The sequence below is a fragment of the Oncorhynchus masou genome, chromosome 15 (genome assembly GCF_036934945.1).
Source record: "Oncorhynchus masou masou isolate Uvic2021 chromosome 15, UVic_Omas_1.1, whole genome shotgun sequence".
Taxonomy (NCBI): Eukaryota; Metazoa; Chordata; class Actinopteri; order Salmoniformes; family Salmonidae; genus Oncorhynchus; species Oncorhynchus masou.
In genome coordinates, this window is record NC_088226.1 from 72,946,250 (window position 1) to 72,958,318 (window position 12,069).

General features: G+C 45.6%; 1 protein-coding gene across 1 annotated transcript in view; it reads right to left on the reverse strand.

Moving 5' to 3' along the window:
* The window catches only part of map2k1 (mitogen-activated protein kinase kinase 1), a 77,326-nt gene that overhangs the window by 31,780 nt on the left and 33,477 nt on the right, over positions 1 to 12,069 (reverse strand). The window contains exons 4-5 of the mRNA XM_064990206.1: positions 9,086 to 9,163; positions 4,915 to 4,966 (exon numbers count right to left, since the gene is read on the reverse strand). Coding sequence (XP_064846278.1) covers positions 4,915 to 4,966; positions 9,086 to 9,163 — 130 coding nt within the window. The remainder of the gene's footprint in view (positions 1 to 4,914; positions 4,967 to 9,085; positions 9,164 to 12,069) is intronic.

Here is a 12,069-nt window from a genome sequence, read left to right on the forward strand (position 1 = left end):
CATGTACTGGGGTAAATCTAGAACCACGGAGGGACAGACCAGTCATGTACTGGGGTAAATCTAGAACCACGGAGGGACAGACCAGTCATGTACTGGGGTAAATCTAGAACCACGGAGGGACAGACCAGTCATGTACTGGGGTAAATCTAGAACCACGGAGGGACAGACCAGTCATGTACAGCAGTAAATCTAGAACCACGGAGGGACAGACCAGTCATGTACTGGGGTAAATCTAGGACCAGTCATGTACTGGGGTAAATCTAGAACCACGGAGGGACAGACCAGTCATGTACTGGGGTAAATCTAGAACCACGGAGGGACAGACCAGTCATGTACTGGGGTAAATCTAGAACCACGGAGGGACAGACCAGTCATGTACTGCGGTAAATCTAGGACCACGGAGGGACAGACCAGTCATGTACTGCGGTAAATCTAGAACCACAGAGGGACAGACCGGTCATGTACTGGGGTAAATCTAGAACCACGGAGGGACAGACCGGTCATGTACTGGGGTAAATCTAGAACCACGGAGGGACAGACCAGTCATGTACTGGGGTAAATCTAGAACCACGGAGGGACAGACCGGTCATGTACTGGGGTAAATCTAGAACCACGGAGGGACAGACCAGTCATGTACTGGGGTAAATCTAGAACCACAGAGGGACAGACCAGTCATGTACTGGGGTAAATCTAGAACCACGGAGGGACAGACCAGTCATGTACTGGGGTAAATCTAGAACCACGGAGGGACAGACCAGTCATGTACTGGGGTAAATCTAGAACCACAGAGGGACAGACCAGTCATGTACTGGGGTAAATCTAGAACCACGGAGGGACAGACCAGTCATGTAATGGGGTAAATCTTTAGAGAAATGCCACCATGCCAATTAGTGTAAGCAACCCAAATGGTTCTGCATCACAGCACCTCCACCTCTGTGGGTCAAAGAGTTGATTTCTATGTTCCACATGAAGCAGCGACTATAGCGAACAGTACAAAAGCCCAAGACGTTACTCGCGCCTGCTGGACAAAATTAGGAAACAACATAGAAAGCGTTAAGGTCAATCGATGCGGTACGTTTTTTAACATTTTGGTGAACATTGGTATCTGGCTGATGAAATTTACAATTATTATGTCCTCACGGGGCGGCAGGGTAGCCTAGTGGTTAGAGCGGTGGACTAGTAACCGAAAGGTAGCAAGTTCGAATCCCCGAGCTGACAAGGTACAAATCTGTTGTTCTGCCCCTGAACAGGCAGTTAACCCACTGTTCCCAGGCCGTCATTGAAAATAAGAATTTGTTCTTAACTGACTTGCCTGGTTAAATATATATATTTTTTTTACATTAGATATTAATCTCAAACTAATAAACATGAATGAGTGTGAGGCAAATAGTGAGAGATGACCAACAGAGATTGGTAATAGTATATACAGTAAAACGTTGATTAAAACTCAAATGATGCCTTCCAGTAGGGAGAGAGAGAGGGGGGGGGTTATCATGTTTAGTTTTGTCTGTAATTAAAACCTTTGTTGCAGATGAAGGTTTTAGCAATAGTGAAAACTAACAAAATGTTAATTTTCTCTTCCGGGAGAGAGAGATCCCTGCTTAAATACAAATCCCACCAGGCTGTGTTCTGCTGTATGGTCAGGGTTCCTCCCCTCTCTGACTCTCTGACCCGTTAACTCTGCAGTGAAGTCACCAATATGATCGGGGACTTCAAGTCAATTATCAAAAAAATGGTTTCAACAGCGCGTTGTTAATTATTTTTTTTAAATTTGTTTACGACATTTGTTTTTAGGAATATTGAGAATGTAATAAGTTAGTCATACAGTGGGAGATTGTCTGGAAGATAGTTACAGTGGAAGTTTGTCTGGAAGATAGTGGAAGATAGTTACAGTGGAAGTTTGTCTGGAAGATAGTTACAGTGGAAGATTGTCTGGAAGATAGTTACAGTGGAAGTTTGTCTGGAAGATAGTTACAGTGGAAGTTTGTCTGGAAGATAGTTACAGTGGAAGTTTTTCTGGATACCCTGAATCAAAACATGTCCTTTTAGACTTTTGTTCCGGTTTCTCCTCTCAAGGTTTTGGCGGCGATAGTGACCCCACACGGTATTTAGACGCGTGGAAGGGATATTTCGACAGAGACCCCCCCCCCCCCCCCCCCCATCTAACCGGCTGAAGTACAGGCAACAACGGTGTTCACTACGGTCCAATCAGATTATTCCTCAGATACTGATATCGGGACACGATGAAGAGCGTTGACCCCCCCCCCTCCTCTCTGACAGTCATGAGTTACACTGTGAGGATGAACTGTAAAGCCATATGAAGAGGGGGGGTCAACCGTGCCCGTAATTGATTTAGGGTTGCTCCCCCCGACCCCAAAAAATATTTGGGCTATCGGGTTGACTGTGGGGGTCTGAAAAATGAAATGTATAGTAATTTAGACCAAACATGCATTGAGATACCAATTAGTCATGGCACTCACAGCAGTGTGAAACAAGGAGGAATGTGGACCGTACAGAGAACACTTAAAGTGTTCTGGGAGATGTTAATGTGAGTGTAGTGAAATGCTTGTGCTTCTAGTTCTGACAATGAAGTAATAACCAGCAAGTAATCTAACTAACAATTCCAAAACTACTGTCTTATACACACAAGTGTAAGGGGATAAAGAATATGTACATAAGGATATATGAATGAGTGATGGTACAAGATACAGATAGGCAAGATACAGTAGATGGTATCGAGTACAGTATATACGTATGAGATGAGTAATGTAGGGTATGTAAACAAAGTGGCCTAGTGAGTGATCGCTGTTCAAGATGAGGGATTGTTGGAAACCGATTAATTGTCTTGAGCATTGTTGTCGTATGTTCATAATCATATAAGTAACCTCGCAATAGTGATCCACGTTGTTATGCAGTGTGGTTTTAATAAAATCTAGTTTAAGCTCATTTATTTTTCTGAGTACAGCTTGAAATTTGAACCAGAATCTTAGAACCAGACTGAGCTATTTCACTCTAGGACCAGCAGTGGAAGGTTTTCTCCTTAAAAAATAATGTTTCCCTGTTGAACAAATGTGATTGGATGGTTCACAAACCACTCAGAGCATGACCAGTAATCCCAATACAGCTCAATTTCTGCACAGAGAAAGTATGGTCCACAGTGTTAAACACCAAGACAGTATGGTCCACAGTGTTAAACACCAAGATGGTATGGTCCACAGTGTTAAACACCAAGATGGTATGGTCCACAGTGTTAAACACCAAGACAGTATGGTCCACAGTGTTAAACACCAAGACAGTCTGGTCCACAGTGTTAAACACCAAGACAGTCTGGTCCACAGTGTTAAACACCAAGATGGTATGGTCCACAGTGTTAAACACCAAGACAGTTTGGTCCACAGTGTTAAACACCAAGACAGTATGGTCCACAGTGTTAAACACCAAGACAGTCTGGTCCACAGTGTTAAACACCAAGACAATATGGTCCACAGTGTCAAACACCAAGACAGTCTGATCCACAGTGTTAAACACCAAGACAGTTTGGTCCACAGTGTTAAACACCAAGACAGTTTGGTCCACAGTGTTAAACACCAAGATGGTATGGTCCACAGTGTTAAACACCAAGACAGTCTGGTCCACAGTGTTAAACACCAAGACAGTCTGGTCCACAGTGTTAAACACCAAGATGGTATGGTCCAGTGTCAAACACCAAGACAGTTTGGTCCACAGTGTTAAACACCAAGATGGTATGGTCCACAGTGTTAAAAACCAAGATGGTATGGTCCACAGTGTTAAACACCAAGACAGTCTGATCCACAGTGTTAAACACCAAGACGGTATGGTCCACAGTGTTAAACACCAAGACAGTCTGGTCCACAGTGTTAAACACCAAGATGGTATGGTCCACAGTGTTAAACACCAAGATGGTATGGTCCACAGTGTTAAACACCAAGATGGTATGGTCCACAGTGTCAAACACCAAGACAGTCTGGTCCACAGTGTTAAACACCAAGATGGTATGGTCCACAGTGTTAAACACCAAGACAGTTTGGTCCACAGTGTTAAACACCAAGATGGTATGGTCCACAGTGTTAAACACCAAGACAGTTTGGTCCACAGTGTTAAACACCAAGATGGTATGGTCCACAGTGTTAAACACCAAGATGGTATGGTCCACAGTGTTAAACACCAAGATGGTATGGTCCACAGTGTCAAACACCAAGACAGTCTGGTCCACAGTGTTAAACACCAAGATGGTATGGTCCACAGTGTTAAACACCAAGACAGTTTGGTCCACAGTGTTAAACACCAAGATGGTATGGTCCACAGTGTTAAAAACCAAGATGGTATGGTCCACAGTGTTAAACACCAAGATGGTATGGTCCACAGTGTTAAACACCAAGACGGTATGGTCCACAGTGTTAAAAACCAAGATGGTATGGTCCACAGTGTTAAACACCAAGATGGTATGGTCCACAGTGTTAAACACCAAGACGGTATGGTCCACAGTGTTAAAAACCAAGATGGTATGGTCCACAGTGTTAAACACCAAGATGGTATGGTCCACAGTGTTAAACACCAAGATGGTATGGTCCACAGTGTTAAAAACCAAGATGGTATGGTCCACAGTGATAAAAACCAAGATGGTATGGTCCACAGTGTCAAAATACCAAGATGGTATGGTCCACAGTGTTAAAAACAAAGATGGTATGGTCCACAGTGTCAAACACCAAGATGGTATGGTCCACAGTGTTAAAAACCAAGATGGTATGGTCCACAGTGATAGAAACCAAGATGGTATGGTCCACAGTGTCAAACACCAAGACAGTATGAATGACAATATGAATGATTAGCTATAAATCTGCAGTTTTGAAATAAATGAGTATCTTTTGAACCTCTCTCCTTTCTCCGTCTCACCTCTATGCATGATCTTGTGTTTCTCTCTCAGGTAGGACAGGCCTTTAATCACCTGGAGGAGCAGAGGGACAGACACCATCAGCAGACACCATCAGCATACACCATCAGTAGACACCATCAGTAGGCACCATCAGTAGACACCATCAGTAGGCACCATCAGTAGGCACCATCAGCAGACACCATCAGCAGACACCATCAGCATACACCATCAGCAGACACCATCAGCATACACCATCAGTAGACACCATCAGTAGGCACCATCAGTAGGCACCATCAGCAGACACCATCAGCATACACCATCAGCAGACACCATCAGTAGACACCATCAGCATACACCATCAGCAGACACCATCAGCATACACCATCAGCAGACACCATCAGTAGGCACCATCAGTAGGCACCATCAGCATACAGTACAATTGATATGGTTCAAACCATTCTATCATGGAAATCTCCCTGACTGCATCATTCATTCATTTTTGTGTTGTAATTTTAGACTTTTAGCTCAGTAAATGAGAGACAAAGCAACATCGTTAGACCCGACTAAACGATGAGGAAACTAAAATAGAATTACCCTACACAGAATACCTGTCCACTGTGACTGACCCAAACTTAAGGAAAGCTTTGACTATGTACAGACAGTGAGCATAGCCTTGCTATTGAGAAAGGCCGCCGTAGACAGACCTGGCTCTCAAGAGAAGACAGGCTATGTGCTCACTGCCCATAAAATGAGGTGGAAACTGAGCTGCACTTCCTAACCTCCTGCCCAATGTATGACCATATTAGAGAGACATATTTCCCTCAGATTACACAGATCCACAAAGAATTCGAAAACAAATCCAATTTTGATAAACTCTCATATCTACTGGGTGAAATTCCACAGTGTGCCATCACAGCAGCAAGATTTGTGACCTGTTGCCACAAGAAAAGGGCAACCAGTGAAAAACAAACACCATTGTAAATACAACCCATATTTATGTTGATTTATTTTCCACTTTGTACTTTAAGTATTTTCACATCGTTACAACACTGTATATACACATAATATGACATTTGAAATGTCTTTATGTTTTGTGAACTTTTGTTTATTATTTATTTCACTTGCTTTGGTGACGTTAACATATGTTTCCCATGCCAGTAAAACCCATTAAATTGAAATATAATTCAGAGAGAGGGTCAGAGAGAGAGGGTCAGAGAGATAGAGGGTCTAATCATCAAAATCAAATTTTATTTGTCACATACACATGGTTAGCAGATGTTAATGTGAGTGTAGCGAAATGCTTGTGCTTCTAGTTCCGACAATGCAGTAATAACCAACAAGTAATCTAACTAACAATTCCTAATCTACTGTCTTATACACAGTGTAAGGGGATAAAGAATATGTACATAAGGATATATGAATGAGTGATGGTACAGAGCAGCATAGGCAAGATACAGTAGATGGTATCGAGTACAGTATATACATATGAGATGAGTATGTAAACAAAGTGGCATAGTTAAAGTGGCTAGTGATACATGTATTACATAAGGATGCAGTAGATGATAGAGTACAGTATATACGTATACATATGAGATGAGTAATGTAGGGTATGTAAACATTATATTATGTAGCATTGTTTAAAGTGGCTAGTGATATATTTTACATCCTTTCCTATCATTTCCCATTATTAAAGTGGCTGGAGTTGAGTCAGTGTCAGTGTGTTGGCAGCAGCCACTCAATGTTAGTGGTGGCTGTTTAACAGTCTGATGGCCTTGAGATAGAAGCTGTTTTTCAGTCTCTCGGTCCCAGCTTTGATGCACCTGTACTGACCTCGCCTTCTGCAATGATAGCGGGGTGAACAGGCAGTGGCTCGGGTGGGTGTTGTCCTTAATGATCTTTATGGCCTTCCTGTAACATCGGGTAGTGTAGGTGTCCTGGAGGGCAGGTTGTTTGCCCCCGGTGATGCGTTGTGCAGACCTCACTACCCTCTGGAGAGCCTTACGGTTGAGGGCGGAGCAGTTGCCGTACCAGGCGGTGATACAGCCCGTCAGGATGCGGGCAACCGCTGCTGCGCCTTCTTCACGATGCTGTCTGTGTGAGTGGACCAATTTAGTTTGTCTGTGATGTGTATGCCGAGGAACTTAAAACTTACTACCCTCTCCACTACTGTTCCATCGATGTGGATAGGGGGGTGTTCCCTCTGCTGTTTCCTGAAGTCCACAATCATCTCCTTAGTTTTGTTGACGTTGAGTGTGAGGTTATTGTCCTGACCCCACACTCCGAGGGCCCTCACCTCCTCCCTGTAGGCCGTCTCGTCGTTGTTGGTAATCAAGCCTACCACTGTTGTGTCGTCCGCAAACTTGATGATTGAGTTGGAGGCGTGCGTTGCCGCGCAGTCGTGAGTGAACAGGGAGTACAGGAGAGGGCTCAGAACGCACCCTTGTGGGGCCCCAGTGTTGAGGATCAGCGGGGTGTAGATGTTGTTGCCTACCCTCACCACCTGGGGGTGGCCCGTCAGGAAGTCCAGTACCCAGTTGCACAGGGCGGGGTCGAGACCCAAGGTCTCGAGCTTGATGACGAGCTTGGAGGGTACTATGGTGTTAAATGCCGAGCTGTAGTCGATGAACAGCATTCTCACATAGGTATTCCTCTTGTCCAGATGGGTTAGGGCAGTGTGCAGTGTGGTTGAGATTGCATCGTCTGTGGACCTATTTGAGCGGTAAGCAAATTGGAGTGGGTCTAGGGTGTCAGGTAGGGTGGAGGTGATATGGTCCTTGACTAGTCTCTCAAAGCACTTCATGATGACGGAAGTGAGTGCTACGGGGCGGTAGTCGTTTAGCTCAGTTACCTTAGCTTTCATGGGAACAGGAACAATGGTGGCCCTCTTGAAGCATGTGGGAACAACAGACTGGTATAGGGATTGATTGAATATGTCCGTAAACACACCAGCCAGCTGGTCTGCGCATGCTCTGAGGGCGCGGCTGGGGATGCCGTCTGGGCCTGCAGCCTTGCGAGGGTTAATACGTTTAAATGTTTTACTCACCTCGGCTGCAGTGAAGGAGAGACCACATGTTTCCGTTGCAGGCCGTGTCAGTGGCACTGTATTGTCCTCAAAGCGGGCAAAAAAGTTATTTAGTCTGCCTGGGAGCAAGACATCCTGGTCCGTGACTGGGCTGGATTTCTTCCTGTAGTCCGTGATTGACTGTAGACCCTGCCACATACCTCTTGTGTCTGAGCCGTTGAATTGAGATTCTACTTTGTCTCTGTACTGACGCTTAGCTTGTTTGATAGCCTTATGGAGGGAATAGCTGCACTGTTTATATTCGGTCATGTTACCAGTCACCTTGCTCTGATTAAAAGCAGTGGTTCGCGCTTTCAGTTTCACGCGAATGCTGCCATCAATTCACGGTTTCTGGTTAGGGAATGTTTTAATCGTTGCTATGGGAACGACATCTTCAACGCACGTTCTAATGAACTCGCACACCGAATCAGCGTATTCGTCAATGTTGTTGCCTGACGCAATACGAAACATGTCCCAGTCCACGTGATGGAAGCAGTCTTGGAGTGTGGAATCAGCTTGGTCTGACCAGCGTTGGACAGACCTCAGCGTGGGAGCAGAGAGATAGATGACGAGAGAGATAGAGGGTCAGAGGTAGAGGGTCAGAGAGATAGAGGGTCAGAGAGATAGATGAAGAGAGAGATAGAGGGTCAGAGGTAGAGGGTCAGAGAGATAGATGAAGAGAGAGATAGAGGGTCAGAGGTAGAGGGTCAGAGAGATAGAGGGTCAGAGGTAGAGGGTCAGAGAGATAGAGGGTCAGAGGTAGAGGGTCAGAGAGATAGATGAAGAGAGAGATAGAGGGTCAGAGGTAGAGGGTCAGCGAGATAGAGGGTCAGAGGTAGAGGGTCAGAGAGATAGATGAAGAGAGAGATAGAGGGTCAGAGGTAGAGGGTCAGAGAGATAGATGAAGAGAGAGATAGAGGGTCAGAGAGATAGATGAAGAGATAGATGAAGAGAGAGATAGAGGGTCAGAGGTAGAGGGTCAGAGAGATAGAGGGTCAGAGATAGATGAAGAGAGAGATAGAGGGTCAGAGAGATAGATGAAGAGAGAGATAGAGGGTCAGAGGTAGAGGGTCAGAGAGATAGATGAAGAGATAGATGAAGAGAGAGATAGATGTGTTTGAGGTACCCACAGCAATGCTGACTTTCCCCAGGATCTGTTCTGGTATCTTTCCTGCTTTCTTCAGAGACTGATCCAGAGAACCACCGTCCTGCAGACAGAGAGATGGACGGAGGAACAAAGAGATGGACGGGGACAGAGGAACAGAGAGATGGACGGGGACAGAGAGATGGACGGGGACAGAGGAACAGAGAGATGGACGGGGACAGAGGAACAGAGAGATGGACGGGGACAGAGAGATGGACGGGGACATAGAGATGGACGGGGACAGAGGAACAGAGAGATGGACGGGGACAGAGGAACAGAGAGATGGACGGGGACAGAGGAACAGAGAGTTGGACGGGGACAGAGAGATGGACAGGGACAGAGGGACAGAGAGATGGACGGGGACAGAGGAACAGAGAGATGGATGGGGACAGAGAGATGGACGGGGACAGAGGAACAGAGAGATGGACGGGGACAGAGGAACAGAGAGATGGACGGGGACAGAGGATCAGAGAGATGGACAGAGAGATGGACGGAGACAGAGGAACAGAGAGATGGACGGAGACAGAGGAACAGAGAGATGGACGGGGACAGAGAGATGGACAGGGACAGAGGAACAGAGAGATGGACGGATACAGAGGAACAGAGAGATGGACGGGGACAGAGAGATGGACGGGGACAGAGGAACAGAGAGATGGACGGGGACAGAGGAACAGAGAGATGGATGGGGACAGAGGAACAGAGAGATGGACGGATACAGAGGAACAGAGAGATGGACGGGGACAGAGAGATGGACGGGGACAGAGGAACAGAGAGATGGACAGGGACAGAGAGATGGACGGGGACAGAGGAACAGAGAGATGGACGGGGACAGAGGAACAGAGAGATGGACGGGGACAGAGAGATGGACGGGGACAGAGAGATGGACGGGGACAGAGAGATGGACGGGGACAGAGGAACAGAGAGATGGACAGGGACAGAGAGATGGACGGGGACAGAGGAACAGAGAGATGGACGGGGACAGAGGAACAGAGAGATGGACGGGGACAGAGGAACAGAGAGATGGACGGAGACAGAGGAACAGAGAGATGGACGGGGACAGAGGAACAGAGAGATGGACGGGGACAGAGAGATGGACAGGGACAGAGGAACAGAGAGATGGACGGGGACAGAGGAATAGAGAGATGGACGGGGACAGAGGAACAGAGAGATGGACGGGGACAGAGGAACAGAGAGATGGACGGGGACAGAGGAACAGAGAGATGGACAGGGACAGAGAGATGGACGGGGACAGAGAGATGGACGGGGACAGAGGAACAGAGAGATGGACGGGGACAGAGAGATGGACGGGGACAGAGGAACAGAGAGATGGACGGGGACAGAGAGATGGACGGGGACAGAGGAACAGAGAGATGGACGGGGACAGAGGAACAGAGAGATGGACGGGGAAAGAAGAACAGTGTAGTGTGGTATAGTGTAGTATAGTGTGGTATAGTAGTACCATGTGTTCCATACAGATGCTAATCTCTCCATCGCTGTAGAAGGTGTAGTATAGTGCAGGGTAGTGTAGTATAGTGTAGTATGGTGTAGTATATTGGTGTAGTATAGTGGTGTAGTATAGTGGTGTGGTATGGTAGTACCATGTGCTCCATACAGATGCTAATATCTCAATCGCTGTAGAATGTGTATTATAGTGGTGTAGTGGTGTAGTACAGTGTAGTGTAGTATAGTGTAGTATGGTGTAGTGTGGTGTAGTATGGGGTAGTGTAGTATAGTGTAGTGTGGTATGGTGTAGTATAGGGCAGTGTAGTACAGTGTAGTGTAGTATAGTGTAGTATAGTGTGGTATGGTGTAGTGTGGTGTAGTATGGGGTAGTGTAGTATAGTGTAGTGTGGTATGGTGTAGTATAGGGCAGTGTAGTACAGTGTAGTGTAGTATGGTGTAGTACAGTGTAGTGTAGTATGGTGTAGTATAGGGCAGTGTAGTACAGTGTAGTGTAGTATAGTGTAGTATGGTGTAGTATAGGGCAGTGTAGTACAGTGTAGTGTAGTATAGTGTAGTATGGTGTAGTATAGGGCAGTGTAGTACAGTGTAGTGTAGTATAGTGTAGTATGGTGTAGTGTAGTACAGTGTAGTGTAGTATAGTGTAGTATGGTGTAGTATAGTGTAGTATAGGGTAGTGTAGTACAGTGTAGTGTAGTATGGTGTAGTGTAGTATAGTGTAGTATAGGGTAGTGTAGTACAGTGTAGTGTAGTATAGTGCAGTATAAGGTAGTATAGTGTAGTATAGTGTGGTATGGTGTAGTATGGGGTAGTGTAGTATACTGTAGTATAGTGTAGCATGGGGTAGTGTAGTATAGTGTAGTATGGTGTAGTGTGGTGCAGTATAGTGTAGTATGGGGTAGTATGGTGTAGTATAGTGTAGTATAGTGTAGCATAGTGTAGCATAGTGTAGTGTGGTGTAGTATAGTGTAGTGTGGTGTAGTATAGTGTAGTATGGTGTAGTATGGGGTAGTGTAGTATACTGCAGTATAGTGTAGCATGGGGTAGTGTAGTATAGTGTAGTATAGTGCAGTATAGTGTAGTATAGTGTAGTGTGGTGTAGTATAGCGCAGTATGGTGTGGTATAGTGTAGTATGGTGTAGTGTAGTGTAGTATGGGGTAATATAGTGTAGTATAGTGTGGTATGGTGTAGTGTGGTGTAGTATGGTGTGGTATAGTGTAGTATAGTGAGGTATAGTAGTACCATGTGTTCCATACAGATGCTGATCTCTCCATCGCTGTAGAAGTTGTAGTATAGTGTAGTATGGTATAGTATGGTGTAGTATATTGTAGTATAGTGTAGTATGGTGTAGTATGGTGTAGTATATTGTAGTATAGTGTAGTATAGTGTAGTATGGTGTAGTATGGTGTAGTATATTGTAGTATGGTGTAGTATAGTGTAGTGTGGTAGTACCATGTGTTCCATACAGGTGCTGATCTCTCCATCGCCGTAGAAGGTGTAGTATATTG